This window comes from Jaculus jaculus, chromosome 1, assembly GCF_020740685.1.
Source record: "Jaculus jaculus isolate mJacJac1 chromosome 1, mJacJac1.mat.Y.cur, whole genome shotgun sequence".
Classification (NCBI taxonomy): domain Eukaryota; kingdom Metazoa; phylum Chordata; class Mammalia; order Rodentia; family Dipodidae; genus Jaculus; species Jaculus jaculus.
In genome coordinates, this window is record NC_059102.1 from 277,639,941 (window position 1) to 277,657,508 (window position 17,568).

At 44.9% G+C, this 17,568-nt stretch overlaps 1 protein-coding gene across 1 annotated transcript; it reads left to right on the forward strand.

Annotated features, from left to right (window-relative positions):
* The first annotated feature begins 8,910 nt into the window (after positions 1-8,910).
* Positions 8,911-16,576, forward strand: Nob1 (NIN1 (RPN12) binding protein 1 homolog). Its single transcript, XM_004659541.2, has 9 exons — positions 8,911-8,976; positions 9,103-9,235; positions 10,130-10,260; positions 11,584-11,655; positions 12,145-12,273; positions 12,374-12,562; positions 13,211-13,308; positions 15,073-15,217; positions 16,009-16,576. The coding sequence occupies exons 1-9, from the start codon at positions 8,914-8,916 to the stop codon at positions 16,276-16,278; spliced, it is 1,230 nt and encodes a 409-aa protein (XP_004659598.1). The 5' UTR covers positions 8,911-8,913; the 3' UTR covers positions 16,279-16,576.
* Positions 16,577-17,568: the final 992 nt, after the last annotated feature.

Genomic DNA, 17,568 nt, shown 5'->3' on the forward strand with positions numbered 1-17,568 from the left:
TTTAATTCCAACTCTTCCACCAGTCATATAAGCTTGAGGAACTAAATTACCTTAGAGCCTTGCTTTTCCTTTCCGTAAGGCAAGTTTGGTAGAGTGCCTACCTTCAGGGATGAGTGTGAAGATTCAGTAGGATTGGGTTTTCAAAGCATATTTGGAAAGGAGCACCCAGTCACCCACTACACTGGCATCCACATCTTCCCCCTCACTCTGGGGACAGCCACTCAGACAGTCTCGTGCTGGAGGCCTAGCGGAGCAGGGGCCACCACTTATCTCTTCTCAGGACCTCGCTCACTGTCCCAGGCTGCCAGAAGCCAGAGCCTGGCCCGATGTTCCCACTAGACACCAGGGCCTCACAGCAGCTCTAAGGGGCCCATTATTGGGACCGGTTGGGGTCTGAGCAGCTGCTTACTCCCTATGCTTGAGGTGTGGGTGAGGGAGCAACTGGGGAGCTAGGCTCTAGAGGAGTCTCTACCCAAGGAGCATATGTGGTGGTGTGATTCAGGTATTCCTCATAAACTGAGGTGTTCTGAATGCTGGGTGCCCAGCCAGTGGAGATTTAGGAATTAAAGCCTCCTGGAGGGAGTGTTAATTGTTGGGGCGGGCTTATGGGTGTTATAACCAGTGTCCCCTTGCCAGTGTTTGTCACACTTTCCAGTTGCTATTGTCCACCTAATGTTGGCCAGGGGGTGATGTTCACCCTCTGTTCATGCCATCATTTTTCCCTGCCATTGTGGAGTGTTCCCTCAAGCCTGTAAGCCAAAAAAAAAAAAAAAAAAAAAAAAAAAAACACCTTTTCTCCCCAAAAGCTGCTCTTGGTCAGGTGATTTCTGCCAGCAATGCAAACCTGACTGCAACAGTATCCCTCCTCCTAGCCCTGAGCCCTCCTTGTTGAGAATTTTTGCATCTATGTTCATGAGGGAGATTGGTCTGTAATTTTCTTTTTTTGTTCTATCTTTGCCTGATTTTGGTATCAGGGTGATACTGGCTTCGTAGAAGGAGTTTGGTAGGAATCCTGTTGCAGTCCGGTTCGCCTTGCTGGTAGAAATCACCCAACCAAGAGCAGCTTGTGGGAAAAAAGAGATTTATATTGGCTTACAGTCTCAAGGGGAAGCTCCACAATAGCAGGGGGAAATGATGGCATGAGCAGAGGGTGGACATCACCCCCTGGCCAACATAAAGTGGACCATAGCAACAGGAAAGTGTGCCAAACACTGGCATGGAGAAACTGGCTATAACACCCTTAAGCCTGCCCCCAACAATACACTCCCTCCAGGAGGCATTAATTCCCAAATATCCATCAGCTGTGAACCTAGCATTCAGAACACCTAAGTTTATGGGGGACATCTAAATCAAACCACCACAGTTACTTTTTTTATTTTATGGAAAAGCTTAAGAATCAATGGTGTTAGTTCTTCCCCGAAGGTTTGGTAAAATTCAACAGTGAATCCATCGGGGCCTGGAATTTTTTTAGTTGGGAGATTTTTTGATAACTTTTGGATCTCCATACTTGTTATAGGTCTTTTTAAATGATTAATCTCATCTTGATTTAATGTAGGTAGGTTATATAAATCAAGGAAATAATCTATTTCTTTCAGATTTTCATACTTAGTGGAGTATGTTTTTATAGTATGTCCCTAGGATTTGTTTGAATTTCTCTGGTATCTGTTGTGATGTTGTCTCTTTCATCTCTAATTTTATTAATTTGTGTCTCTTTCTTTTGGTCAGATTTGCTAAGGGTTTATCAATCTTGTTTATCCTTTCAAAGAACCAACTCTTTGTTTCATTGTTTCTGTGGATTATTTTTTTTGATTTCTGTTTCATTAATTTCTGCCCTAATCTTTATTATTTGTTCTCATCTACTGATTTTTGGTTTGCCTTGTTCTTCTTTTTCCAAGGCTTTAAGGTAAAGCATTGGGTAATTTACTTGAGACCTTTCTAATTTCTTAATATAGGCACTTAAAGCTATACATTTACCTCTTAGGACTGCCCTCATTGTGTCCCAAAGGTTTTGGTATGTTGTGTTCTCATTATCATTTGACTCTATGAATTTTTTGATTTCTTCATTGACCCATTCATCATTTAGTAGTGTATTGTTTAGTTTCCATGATTTTGTGTATGCTCTATAGCTTTTCTTGCTATTGATTTGTATTTTGATTCCATTGTGATCAGATAGAATGCAAGAGATTATTTCAATTTTCCTGTGTTTGTTGGGATTTGCTTTGGGTTAATATATAGTCTATTTTAGAGAATGTTCCATGTGCTGCTAAAAAGAATGTATATTCTGCAGCATTTGGATGAAATGTCCTGTATATATCTGTTAGGTCCATTTCTTCTATGACCTCATTTAATCCAGATGTCTCTGTGTTTATTTTTTGCCAGGATGACCTGTCAGTTGATGAGAGTGGGGTGTTGAAGTCACCCACTACCACTGTGTTTGGTGTTATCTGTGACCTGAGTTCTAATAGCATTTGTTTGATGAAGTTGTGAGCCCCCATGTTAGGTGCATATATGTTTAAGATTGTAACGTCCTCCTGTTGGAGTGTGCCTTTAATCAATATGAAGTGACCTTCTTTATCTTTCCTGACTAATGTTGCACTGAAGTCTACCTTGTCAGATATTAGGATAGCAACCCCTGCTTGTTTTCTAGGCCCATTTGCTTGAAACACCATTTTCCAACATTTCACCATAAGATATTGTCTATCCTTTGTAGAAAGGTGAGTTTCTTGGAGGAAATAAATTGAAGGATCCTGCTTTTGTTGTTGTTGTTGTTCATTATTTATTTATTTATTTATTTATTTATTTATTTATTTGAGAGTGACAGAGAGAGAGAGAGAGAGAGAGAGAGAGAGAGAGAGGGAAAGAGGCAGATAGAGAGAGAAAATGGGGGCTCCAGGGCCTCCAGCCACTGCAAATGAACTCCAGACACGTGCACCCCCTTGTGCATCTGGCTTACGTGGGTCCTGGGGTATTGAGCCTTGAACCAGGGTCCTTAGGCTTCACAGGTAAGCACTTAACCACTAAGCAATCTCTCCAGCCCCAGATCCTGCTTTTTTATTTTTATTTTTTTGGTTTTTCGAGGTAAGGTCTCACTCTGGTCCAGGCTGACCTGGAATTAACTCTGTCATCTCAGGGTGGCCTTGAACTCATGGTGGATCCTCCTACCTCTGCCTCTGCTGGGATTAAAGGCATGTGCCACCATGCCCGGCTAGATCCTGCTTTTTAACCCAGTCTGCAAACCTATGTCTTTTGGTTGGGGCATTGAGGCCATTGCTATTAAGAGATATTATTGAAAGGTGTGTATTTATTTTTGCCATTATTTTTTGTTGTTCTTCTGGTTTTACCTTTGCTCCCTTCTATTAACTAGTATTTGAGTATGGTTTGTTTTTTCCAGGTTCCTTATATGTGTGCTTTTCTTTCTCTTCAGCATGGAGGATCCTTTCAAGTATTTTCTTTTTTTTTTTGTTTTGGTTTTTCGAGGTAGGGTCTCACTCTGGTCCAGGCTGACCTGGAATTAACTCTGTCATCTCAGAGTGGCCTTGAACTCATGGCAATCCTCCTACCTCTGCCTCCCGAGTGCTGGGATTAAAGGCGTGCGCCACCATGCCTGACTCTTTCAAGTATTTTCTGTAGAGCTGGTTTTGTCTTCAAATATTCCTTTAGCTTGCTTTTGTCATGGGATGTCCTTATTTCTCCATCTATTTGAATGGACAGCTTTACAGGATAAAGTAACCTTGGTTGACAGTTGTTATCTTGCAGAACTTGGAATACATCACTCCAAGTCCTTCCGGCTTTTAAAGTTTGTGTTGAGTAATCTGCTGTGATCTTGATGGGCTTGTCTTTGCAGGTAACTTGATTTTTCTCTCTAACTGCTTTCAATATATTTTCTTTGGTTTGTATGTTTGGTAGTTTAATTATAATATGTTGAGGAGAAGTTCTTTCCAGGTTTTGTCTGGCTGGGGTTCTAAAGGATTCTTGTATCTGCATTGGTATCTCTTTCCCAGTTTGGGGTACGTTTTCTTCTATGATTTTGTTGAAAATGCCTACTATGCCTTTGGAGTGAAATTCTTCTTCTACTATACCCTGAATTCGGATGTTTTATCTTTCATAGTGTCCTGAATATCTTGAAATTCCCATTCATACTTTCCTATTAGTTTGTCTTTTTCTTTGTTGGACTGTAATAGATCTACCACCTGGTCTTCTAGTTTAGATATTCTGTCCTCTCCTTCATCCATTCTACTGGTGAGATTTTTTACAGAGTTTTTTAATTTCATTAATTGTGTTCTTCGTTGCTAGTAATACTGACTGGTTTTTCTTTATTATTTCTATTTCCTTATTTATGTCTAGTATTGACCTCTTTATTTCATTAAATTGGTGTCCTGTGTCTTCTTTGATTCTTTTTATTTCCTCTTTGATTTCTTTGAGCATATTTATAATCATTCTTTGGAAATCTTTGTCAGGCATTTCCTCTAACTCATTCTCACTGGAGGTCATTTCTGATGCATTAATGCTTTTTGGTGGATTTATATTGTCTTGATTTTTGGTGTTTCTTGTGTTATAATGTATACATCTTTGCATCTTGGATTAACTTAATGCTTGGATTTTCTAGTTATCTGCAGTATTATTAGATGTATTGAAAGGCAGGATGGAAAATTTTAAAGTAAACTTAGTGAAGAAATAGCTGGTTGCTACAGGTAGGGGACAGCCTGAACTGTATATTCAGGAGTAAATCAAAAATAGGCTAAAAGATAGGCTGTAGGTGGCCCAAGATATGGGTTGGTCAGGTCAACCTAAACTTTATGTCCTGGGAAGAGGATAAACAAAAATACAATTTTGAGAAAAACCAAAATAATAAAATAGTTCCCCAAGACAGCCTGACCAAGGACTTAAACTCTGGTTATGCACAAATAAGATATGTAGACATAACTGTACAAGCTTGGCAAATACCCTTGTGAAACCCCCTCCCCTTTCCCTTCCTTGCTAAAAACCCTATAAAAAGAAACACCCAATAGGGCTCAGGGTCGACTCCTCTGTCTCTTGCATGAGATACGTGTCGACCCCAGAGCTCTGGTTTCCCGAATAAAGCCTCATGCTTTTGCAGCAAATTTGGTCTCCCATGTGTCTTTGGGTGCATGCTATCTTGAGACTTGAGTGAAGGTCTCCCTGTGGGGGTCTTTCAGTATCAATCAATCTGATGTTATATATCTTCAGGGTAGGAGCTTAATGTGCTAGGTGTGGCACTCAAGACTCTCAGAATATCTACAAAAGTGACCCTAGGTGTTGTGTTTGCCTGCTATGACAGCATTCAAGTAGGCTGAGTGGAACAAAATACAGGCAAATTCTAAAATTTAACTAAACAATGTACACTATCAATGAAAAACAGCACAGGGTATTCATGCAAGAGTAGATAGATATTATGGCAACTAGATCCTCTAACAAAATCACTGTCCCTTAGGGTGTGTGGTGCCCCACACCCTTAACCCTGTCAAAAAAGAGGTTAAAATTTCTGGTCTGTTGAGGGTTCCAAGTCAGCTTCTGACCAAGTGAGACCCTTCCTTAATGTACAACAGAAGAGGAAGCAAAGCCACTATAAATCAAGAAACAACAAATAACAAGCCCAAAATATAGCTTATTTAAGAATGGCAACTCTGACCATCCATCAGATTTAACATATAGTTTATCCTGATATGGAAGGTGCAATTAGCACTTCCAGTTCAGGCCTATGAACCAGGCTTATTTGGTGGGTACTGACCTGGTGTAATCCCAGTTATCTTTTGGGATGATTTTGGTCTCAGTTGTGCTGCGCTGCTGCTTGGGTCCCTCTTTGATGCACCCTGGGTTCAAGTAGGCTGGCTGGGTCATTGGATCACTGGTGTGGTCGCTGGTGCTGGGTGCTGTGAGCTCTCTTCCCCTTGGCTCTGGTGCTTGCTGGCCCTTGAGCTGGCGGTGGGGGAGGGGGGGCTGTGGATGATGTCACTAGTTCTCCTGCTGGTCCATGTGATCCTCTACCTTGTGATCTGCTCCTCCATTGTTTGCTGTGGTTCTTCACATTTCTTGAGTTTGCGAAGAGCTCCAGCGTGAGTGGAAATCCCTTCGGCTTTTCCTGTGGCTCGAGCCAAGCCTTGCTGCTGTGGCCCTGCTGATCTGGTGCCAGTGCTGGGGCCACTTCTGCCTGCCTGTGTGGGCTCTGGATGCTCTGGATCTCTGTTGGTAATTTCTTATATATCTCACTTTTTTTTTTTTTTTTTTTTTTCTTGAGGTAGTGTCTCACTCTAGCCCAAGCTGACCTGGAATTCATTATGTAGTCTCAGGGTGGCCTTGAACTCATGGTGATCCTCCTACCTCTACCTTCCAAGTGCTGGGATTAAAGGCGTGTGCTACCATGCCTGGCTTACACCTCACTTTTTAGTAGGAGAGTGTACTTTGCTGGGTTTTTTGGCTTTTTCTCACCTAGGCTTCTTTGGTGTGGTACCTATGCCACCATCTTAACCAGAAGTGAAGAAGGATTTTTATACAGGACAGATGAATCACAACTCAGGGACAAGACTGGAATGAAACCTGCTGAAGAAGACTTGAATGAATGAGGCAGATGATGAAGACTCAACAACATTTAGGCAAAATTTGCCAGTATGTAATGGGGGTAGATCTGACAATTGTGGGTTCCCAGATTTAAGAAAATATGTAAGTTATTAAAAAGTCCTTCCCTTCAATTAAGCAAAGAAATATCTCCTAGAGAATGATGTGCCTGGTTTAGCAAAGAAGAGAGAATATGTTATGGTAAGACAGACCCTAGTACCAAGTTGCTCAAAATAGAGTCAAGAGTACATAAGCAGGAGTTGGAGAGATGGCCCAGTGGTTGAGGCACTTGCCTGTAGTCCTTAGTGGTCCTGAAGTATGAATCCCTAGTACCCACGTACAGCCAGATGCACAAAGTGACACATACATCTGGAGCTCATTTGCCCAGCTGGAGGCTCTGTTGCACCCATTCATATGTCTGTCTGTTTCTCTCTCTGCTTGCTTCTAAACAAATAAATTATGTTTTTAAAAGTACATACACAATGGTTATTTGAGGAATAGGTAAGACAGAGGCTTTAGGGATGCAGTGGATAAAACCCTTGCCCTGTAAGCATGAAAATTTGAGTTTGTATCCCTCAGTAAATGAATTGGAGAGCCATTGATAAATATACTCATCATCAACCTTTCCATGTACATGCATACATAGGTAAAGTGGCTCCAAGTTAGAATGTTGGGTTATCTGAGCTGGTTGACTCTGCCTACTGGCCTAAAGTAGCTATTTCCCTCCCCCCCCCCCCAGGTAGGATCTTACTCTAGTTCAGGCTGACCTGGCACTAACTGTAGTTCCAGGCTGGCCTTGAACTCACGGCTATCCTCCTACCTCTGCCTCTCAAGTGCTAGGATTAAAGGTATGCGCCACAAGGTCCAGGTACTTATTTACTTTCAGCAATGAAGATACATACAGGTTTTACTTTTTCTTTTTTAATTTACTTATTTGAGAGCAAAAAACAGAAAGAGAAAGTGGCAGATAGCGAGAGAGAGAGAGAAAGAGAATGGGCACGTCAGGACCTCAAGCCACTGCAAAGGAACTCTAGACATGTACGCCCCCTTATCCATCTGGCTAACGTGGGACCTGGAGAATTGAGCCTCGAACCGGGATCCTTAGGCTTCACAGGTAAGCGCTTAACTGCTAAGCCATCTCTCCAGCCCCAGGTTTTACTTTTAAAAGTAAAGAAGAAAAGCCAGGCATGGTGGTGTATGCCTTTAATCCCAGCACTCGGGAGGCAGAGGTAGGAGGATTGCCATGAGTTCAAGGCCTCCCTGAGACGGAATGAATTACAGGCCAGCCTGGGCTAGAATGAAACCCAACCTTGAAAAACCAAAAAAAAAAAAGTAGTAAAGAAGTACCCCCCCAACACAGAGACTAAGACCTTAATTATCCAGTAGTGGACATCAATAACCCCAGAGGAGACCCTCAGGGAAAGTGGGGGGGGACGGGATATAAGGGTACATTTGTAAAACATAATAAATATAAATAAATTAAAAAAAATTAATTTATTTATTTATGAGAGAGAGAATGGGCCATGCCAGAGCCTCCAACCAATGCAAACAAACTCCAAAGTCCTTAGGCTTCACAGACAAGCACCTTAACCACCAAGTCATCTCTCCAGCCCAAATAAATCAAGTTAAAAAAAAAAAAAAACTAGCTGGGTGTGGTGACACACGCCTTTAATCCCAGCATTTGGGAGGCAGAGGTGGGAGTATCACTGTGAGTCTGAGGCCACCCTGAGACTACATAGTGATTTTCAAGTTAGCCTGGGCTATAATGAAACCCTACCTCAAAAAAACAAAACCAACCAACCAAACAAAAACCTCTTTAAAGTAAAGAAGATATTAAGGAATGGCTGGTGAGGCAAATTTCCTCAAGCGTTTCCAAAATTTAACCCCAAAAATGAACCCAACATGGCTCAGGGAAATCTTGCGGAAGAGGGGGCGGAAAGAATGTCAGAGTTACATGTTGGGTCATGATTAGCAGAGACATTTATCATACCAATAACTGGGGGCTAACTCCACAATGCACGACCCATTTTCATTAACAAGGAGGGTCTAATGGGAGGGGGTAGATCACAGATGAGCCTAAATAATGGTACCAAACTGTCTGTATTTACTGAAAAGAAAACTAATAAATTAAATTAAAAAAAAAAAAATTAACCCCAGCCACACTTCCTTCCCTGCTGGAGGCCTCTCTTTCTGCCTAGGGTGGTAGTCCCGAGGTGGAAGATGCGGGCCACGGCCGCCAGGCGGCGCTGTCCCACGGCCGCTGGCCCTCCTGCTTCCCCAGAGGACTGGATTGGAACATCGGCCTGGTGCGCAAGCGCACAACCGCGGCCCTCCTCCAACATGGCGCGCGTGGAGCACGTTGTGGCGGACGCCGGGGCTTTCTTAAAGGACGCGGCCCTGCAGGTACGGGAGAGCCAGCCAGCAGCCGGCAGGCCCGGGCCGGCGACCCTTAAAGGGGTGCGCGTGGGTGGGGTCGGGCGGCGCGGCGCGCGGCACGACGGGGTGTGAGCTGGGCCGGTCTCTCGGCAGGACATCGGGAGGAACATCTACACCGTCCGGGACGTGGTCAGCGAGATCCGCGACCGGGCCACGCGCAGGCGGCTCGCGGTGCTGCCCTACGAGCTGCGGCTCCTGGAGCCCTGCCCCGAGTACGTGCGCCTGGGTGAGTGTCCGCGCCGCGTGCCCGGCGGTCGTGCCGCGAGCCCGCGGTGTGCACCCCGGTGTGTCGCGCTCTGCAGGCCTTCTCTGCGAAACGGGACTCGTACCTGTCGGGTCCTGTCAACCGTAGGAGGAATATTCGTTTAAGCTCCATCGCCTTCCGTCCTTCCATCTCGTTTGATGTTACGTGAGGTCTGGAGGTCGGAACTCAGGTTTAGTGAGAGCTGTGCGGCCAGAGCTCCATCCGCTGCATCCGTCACCCCAGCCCAGCACCAAAGCTTTAAGTAGAGAGCTGTTGTCATGTGTAGATTGCCGTGTTCACTTTTGTCCTACTTGATAGGGATGTCACAGTAAACCTGACTGGTACAGAGTTTGTCAGTGAAAAACGGGAATTTCTCACTTATGAGTAGAAAAAAGTCAGAAAATAGTTGGGTTTTTTTTTTTTTTTTTTGAGAGAGAATGGGCACTCCAGGGCTTCCAGCCACTTGCAAACGAACTCCAGATGCATGCTCCTTGTGCATCTAGCTTACGAGGGTCTTGGAGAGTCAAACCGGGGTCCTTTGGCTTTGCAGGCAAGCCCCTTAAGTGCTAAGCCATCTCTCCAGCCCGATGTTGTGTTTTTTATGGGATATCCATTTTGAGTTTTATTTATTTGCTAATTATTAATATTTTTATTTATATAATTGCAAGCAGAGAGAGAGAATAGGCACGTCGGGCCTGTAGCCACTGCAAATGAACTGATACATGTGCCACTTTGTGCATATGGCTTTACATGGGTACTGGGGGAATCAAATCTAGGTCTTTAGGCTCTGCAGGCAAGCACCTTAACTGGTGAGCCATCTCTTTAGCCTTCGTTTATTTATTGTAGAGAGAATGAGTGTATGTCTCTTGTTTACAGTGACTGAATTTTCAAAGAAAACTGGAGACTACCCCAGCCTCTCTGCAACAGATATACAAGTGCTGGCGCTTACTTACCAATTAGAAGCAGAATTTGTTGGAGTGTCTCACCTAAAGCAAGAGCCAGAAAAGGTAAGTCATGTAGTGTAGGCTGGCCTTAAACTTTCCATGTGACCAAGAGTGACTGAACCCCTGGTACTGCTTCCACTTCCCATGGGCTAGGATTACAGGCAGGTGCCACCAGGCCTGGCCTTCAGTCTCTTTTTTGTTTCATTTTGTTTTTGTTTTTCAAGGTAGGGTCTCACTGTAGTCCAGGCTGACCTGGAATTCACTATGGAGTCTCAGGGTGGCCTTGAACTCATGGTGATCCTCCTACCTCTGCCTCCCTAGTGCCGGGATTAAAGGCGTGCGCCACCACACCCGGCTTTAGTCTCTTGATAGGTAGGTTCTTTGGTAGTGTTGTTTAAACTGAAATAAAAAGGAAAAAATATCCCTCTGCTTTTTATTGTTGATTGTTTAAATAGATTTTTCTTTTTGGGGGGGTTTGGTTTGGTTTGGTGGTTTTTCAAGGTAGGGTCTCAATGTCACCCAGGCTGACCTGGAATTCTTGTTTTTTTGTGAGTGGGGGGGCTTAAGGGTCTTGCTGTGGCCCAGACTGACCTGGCCTTCACTGTGTAGTCTCAGGTTGATCTCATACCCTCAGCGATTTTCCTACCTTTGCCTCCCAAGTGCTGAGATTAAAGGCTTGTGCCACCACACTTGGCCCATTTTTTTTCCTCAAATTTTTATTAACATTTTCCATGATTATAAAAAATATCCCATGGTAATACCTTCCCTCCCCCCGGCCTAGTTTTTTAATTGTTTCATTTTTATTTATTGATTTATTTGACAGAGAAAGAGGGATAGAGTGAGAGAATGGGCACACTAGAGCCTGCAGACACTGTAAACAAACTCCATATGCAAGTGTCCCCTTGTGCATCTGACTAACGTGGGTCCTGGGGAATTGAACCTGGGTCCTTTGGCTTTGCAGGCAAATGCCTTAACTGCTAAGCCATCCCTCCAGCCCTCATTTTTTTTTTTAATTATCCTTTGTATTAAACTATCAAACTAAAGCTGGGCTTGGTGGTGCATACCTTTAATCCTAGCACTTGGGAGGCAGAGGTAGGAGGATCACTGTGAGTTCAAGGTCACCCTGAGACCACATAGTGAATTCCAGGTTAGCCTGGGCCAGAGTGAGACCCTACCTCGAAAAACCAAAAAAATAAAAAATAAATCTTTAGCTGGGCATAGTGATGCTTGCCTTTAATCCCAGCACTCAAGAGGCAGAGGTAGGAGGATCTCCTTGAGTTCAAGGCCACAGTGAGACTCTACATTAAAAAAAACAAAAACAAAAAGAAGTCAAAGTAAACTTTTCTTATTTCTTTGCTCAGAGCCAACTTTGCTTGTTGTTTTCAGGTTAAAGTGAGCTCCTCTATTCAGCACCCGGAAACTCCTCTGCACATTTCTGGTTTTCATCTGCCCTCCAAGGTGATTCCTTCTAGGAGTTTTTGGCTCTTTTCTGTCACTGTCAAGTTCCACACATTATCTCACTCCTTTTTAAATTTATCTGAGAGAGAGAATAAGTGAGCCAGAGCTTCCTGGTACTGCAAATGAACTGCAGACACATGTACCACTTTGTGTGTCTTTGTGTGAGCAGTGAAGAATCAAACCCAGGCCGCCAGGCTTTGCGGACAAGCACATTTAACTGCTGAGCCATCTCTCCAGTTCCTACAAGTTGTCTCTTGACAGCAAAGAAAATTTACCTGGACTCATAGCATAGTTTTCTGTCTATCCTTTCTAATTTGACTTGCACGTCTTATGATTTCACCTGTGAACCTCTCAGCTTTCAGGCTTTTAAGATGTTTTTGGGTCGGCAGGGTGACAGCACAGTGGTAGCCCTTAGCTGGTATACGCAAAGCCCTGGGTTTGGTCCCTGTGCTTGGGAAATGAAGTAACTGTTACTTGTTTTCATGTTAGCCTAATCTCCCACAAGAAAAAGTAGATCATGGCCACCAAGTCGATGATCTGGAGGACCTCGAGTTCAGCTCCTTCATGTTCTGGAGGAACCCTCTGCCTAACATTGATCATGAGCTGCAGGAGCTGCTGGTAATGCCCCAGCCTATGGTCTCCCAGGGACAGAGAACATGGGTGCTTCCCCACACAGCTTCTTTGGACTGGGAATTTGCCAATTCTATTGATGTTTCAGATTGACAGAAGGGATGAGGAGCAGGAGGAGGAAGATGGATTCGAAGAAGGCAAAGATGAAGACAGCGATGGTGACGAGGGTGGGTGGATAACCCCCAGAAACATCAAGCAGATCCAGCAGGAGTTCAAGCAGTGTGATGTCCCAAAGGATGTGAGGGTTGGCTGTGTGACTACAGACTTCGCTATGCAGGTGGGTGCTATGGACCCAGAACAGCTTGGGTTATTAGTCATGCAAGTGCCAAGCAGTGGTCCCATGAGGAACAGTAGTAGGATCAGAGGGAGGGGCGCAGAGCTGCTGGGGTTTTTTTTGTTTGTTTTTGGTATTAGAAACTTAGGTAATTGTTAATGCTACTTATCACAAAACAAAACTTAAGTAAGATGCTTGTTTTACAGTCCTTGATGTGACAGATTCGTGCTTTTTAAAATTTATTTGCAAGCAGAGAGAGTTAGACACAGAAAGAGAAAGGGCACACCAGGGCCTCCTACCACTGTAAACAAACTCCAAATGCGTGTGCCACTCTGCATCTGGCTTTCATGAGTACTGGGCCTTTAGGCTTTGCAAGCAAGCACCTAAACAATCAAGCCATCTCTCCAGCACGAATGTATAATGTTCTGTGCTTAGTTATGGAGTAGTCCAGGGGTCAGCCCTTGCAACTACACAGAAACCCAGGTGCCCATCTCCATGTATGGGTCTTGAGAGGTCTCCCAAGCTGACTCTCTTTAGCAAATCCCAGGGCTATGAACCAAGCCAGGGCATGTGGAGTTCCCATAACAGAATTACTATCAAATTGAAAACTAAAAGCAAGCTTGTTTCATGTCTCCAACTCGGTGGCTGTAGAATGTGCTGCTGCAGATGGGGCTGCACGTGCTGGCAGTGAGCGGCATGCTGGTCCGCGAGGCCCGGAGCTACATCCTGCGCTGCCATGGCTGCTTCAGGTGCGTAGCTGGTGGTCTGCACTGGAGGGCCTCTGTTGCACATGCTTTTCCCATCTCTCCCAAGAACTCCCTAAGAGCGCTGTGTCTGATACGTGCTTTCCTTCCACCTCAGCATTCTTTGCGGTCTGGGTGCTGCCCCTGCCAGGGACACTGGATCCCCTGGGACTGAGGTTGTCAGCCACCTGTCCCAATGCTTCTCCTTACACCTCCTGCCATACACTTTCTTCAGAGACAGAGAGAGAGATAGAAGACAGGCAGAATGGGCGCACCAGGGCCTCTAGCCACTGGAAACAATCTGCAGATGCATCACCACCTCATACCTCTGATTTACCTGGGCACTGGGGAATCATACTTAAGCCCGTTAGGCTTTGTAGGCAAGTGCCTTAATGGTTAAGCCATCTCTCTAGCCCTTGCACACTTTCTCTGAGTGGGTAAAAGTTCAAAATGTGGATTCTATGGATGGAGAGGTGCCTGGGATTGTCTTTAAATGAAACAGGTAGGTAAATATAGGGTGGAGGTAAAACTGGAAAAAGCTGGGTATGGTGGCACACGCCCTTAATCCCACCACTTAGGAGGCAAAGGTAGGAGGATCGCCATGAGTTCGAGACCACCCTGAGACTATGTAGTGATTTCCAGGTAAGCCTGGGCTAGAGTGAGACCCTACCTCTGGGGAAAAATAAAACTAGAACAACTTGACACCTGGTGAGGGAGGGGTCCATGGAGGTTTGTTGTGCTCTTTTTTTTTTTTTTTTTCTTTTTCTTTTTTGAGATAGGGTTTCACACTAGCTCAGGGTGACCTGGAACTCACTATGTAGTCTCAGGATGGCCTTGAATTCATGGCAGTCGTCCTACCTCTGCCTCCCATGTGCTGGGATTAAAGGCGTGTGCTACCCCGCCCGGCTGCCTCCTAGTTTTAAACATGGCAGTACAACTCCTTGCTTCATAAAATCCCACTTCCTCCATTGTCTTTTGTACAAAAGCTCTTAACTCCTCAACTGAATAGTCATTCTTAGAAACCCCTGGAAGAATCTCTGTTGTGAGACTAGCCTCGGTGAGTGGCCAGCTTCTTGTTGGAGTGGTTAGTCTGCGGCACCCAGGCATTTGGTCACTCCGAGGACACATAGAAGTTAGGATTTTGGCTTATTTGGCCCTTTGACTCACTTCATCTCCTTGCCTGAGGGGGTTGTTGGAGATCCCCTGAGAGATAAGAGCACTTGCCCTCAACTGGCAGCTATTTCCTATCCCAGATCCTCCCTGGTGTGAGGCAAGGCCTGGAGGTCTGCTGTCAGCACCCACATTAATCCACAGAGGCAGGTTTTAAAGTTTTTCCTGTGTCAGCAGCTTTCAGTCTGCAGCAGTCTGCCACTTATTAGCCACTGGACCTTGAGCAAGGTACTTAGCTTGCCTTAGTTTCCTCAAATAGAGATAATGCCAACCTCGGGGTTGCTTTGATGTTGAATTTGTAGACTGATGCGTGGCAGTGTTCAGTCAACATCACATTACTAATGTGACCACATCCAACCCATCTTTCCCAGTGACTTGTTTGCTCCTCATGTGGCTCACTTGTCCCCTCTGAGGAAAGCTGCTCCTTGCTGCTGATCCTTTCAGCATGAGTCTGGCAACTTTTGTTTTGTAAGGAGAGGTAATCTCCATTTTATCTCCACATATTCCATCATTTCATCCTGAGGCTCTGGCCTCCTCATACACTGGAGACGGGGCCGCTGCCTGTGATACCAGCGCGCAGTATCTGTTTGTGTCTTTCAGAACCACGTCAAACATGAACCGAGTGTTCTGTGCACACTGTGGGAACAAAACCCTGAAGAAGGTGTCTGTGACAGTCAGTGATGATGGCATTCTACACATGCACTTCTCCCGCAACCCCAAAGTGCTGAACCCTCGGGGCCTCCGGGTAGGTGGTGCCCTGTGCCCCTAGCTTCAGAATCAACCAAATAGGGTAAACGCTGGGTGTGACAGCATATACCTTTAATCCCAGACCTCTGGAGGCTGAAGTAGGAGGATCACCATGAGTTTGAGGCTGGCCTGGGCTAGAGTGAGACCCTGACGCAACAAAAGACACAGGGAGTCAGGTGTGGTGGTGCATGCTTTTAATCCCAGCATATGGGAGGCAGAAGTAGGAGGATCACTGTGTTTGAGGCCAATCTGGCACTACAGAGTGAATTCCAGGTCAGCCTGAGCTAAAGTGACACCCTACCTCAAAACAAAAACAAAGACCAGGAAGAGAGCTGGACTGGAGGTGGTTTTTATTTTTACTGGCAAAGATCCAAGCCCTGGATGTACCTTCAGTTTTCACCCTTACCACAGATTCTAGCCCTCCTCACACATTCTTAAAAACTACTAACATCATCTTATGTAATAGTTTACTTACTGGCCCAGCCCTAGGACATGTTGCCATTTCAGTATTGCTAATGCCTGTCATAAAAATGGCACCTGCTTATCAGAGTTCTGTTGTAATTCCCTTTGTATTTAGGTGAGTAGATAAATACTGTGCTCAGGTTTTCATCTCAGTTGAAAACCAGGTGGGTGGATACATGTCTTGGCACAGGGCAAGCAAAGCAGTATAGTTTTGTGCATGTGTCCTCTCTCTGCATGAAAATGTGGAAGGATGCTTTAGTTAACGGCATTTGGACCTGTGTCAACAGGGATTCCATGGTTCTAATGGCCTTCCATCTTTATTTGCAGTACTCCTTGCCCACTCCCAAAGGGGGCAAATATGCTATTAATCCGCATCTGACGGAGGATCAGCGCTTCCCTCAGCTGCGCCTTTCCCATAAGGCCAGGCAGAAGACCAATGTGTTTGCCCCTGACTATATAGCCGGAGTGTCTCCCTTTGCAGAGAATGACATCTCTAGTCGTTCAGCCACCCTGCAGGTCCGGGACAGTACTTTGGGAGCCGGGAGGAGACGCTTAAATCCCAATGCTTCCAGAAAGAAGTTTGTGAAGAAAAGGTGAGGTGCAAGCCCCTAGGGCAAGCTGGTTGCTGTGCGGCTGGTGTCCATTGCAGCTGTGCCGTCTGCAGAACCTCTCGATGGAAGCAATAGACTGGGCTTTTCACATGACTCACCATGTTATGCTGGGGTGTGGTGGGACATTGGTGCCTCTTGGCCTGTGAGCTTGCAAAGCAAGGACTGCCACCATGGGGAGAGGAATGTGATGAAAGAACCGTGGCCTGGAGCAAACTTTAAACCTTCAGAGAAAGGTGTTCCCAAATAGTAATATTATTCTAATAAACATGGTTTCAAATACTGTATTTTAAGTAGATCAAATTCTTTTTTTTAATTTATTTTTATTTTTAATTTTTATTAACATTTTCCATGATTATAAAATATATCCCATGGTAATTCCCTCCCTCCCCACCCCCACACTTTCCCATTTGAAATTCCATTCTCCATCATATTACCTCCCCATTACAATCATTGTAATTACATATATACAATATCAACCTATTAAGTATCCTCCTCCCTTCCTTTCTCCACCCTTTATGTCTCCTTTTTACCTTACTGGCCTCTGCTACTAAGTATTTTCATTCTCACGCAGAAGCCCAGTCATCTGTAGCTAGGATCCACATATGAGAGAGAACATGTGGCGCTTGGCTTTCTGGGCCTGGGTTACCTCACTTAGTATAATACTTTCCAGGTCCATCCATTTTTCGGCAAATTTCATAACTTCATTTTTCTTTACCGCTGAGTAGAACTCCATTGTATAAATGTGCCACATCTTCATTATCCACTCATCTGTTGAGGGACATCTAGGCTGGTTCCATTTCCCAGCTATTATAAATTGAGCAGCAATAAACATGGTTGAGCATGTACTTCTAAGGAAATGAGATGAGTCCTTTGGATATATGCCTAGGAGTGCTATAGCTGGGTCATATGGTAGATCAATCTCTAGCTGTTTTAGGAACCTCCACACTGTTTTCCACAATGGCTGGACCAGATTGCATTCCCACCAGCAGTGCAGAAGGGTTCCTTTTTTTCCACATCCCCGCCAACATTTATGTAGATCAAATTCTTGTTTCTTTTGGGTGAAGACTAATGTTTACATAGTATGGCTAAGTGGGGGTCCCTGGACCCTCAGAGTCATGGTTCCCCGAAGGTGTCCAGGCAACTGCGGAGAGCAGGGTCTTGAGCGGCCATGAGTGCGATGGGAAGTACACGCTGGAGACCAGGAGACAACTTCAGAGAGTAGCGTGGTTTATTTGTCAGGGGACTGAGTTTTTATAAGCAGGTGAGAGAGAGCGGG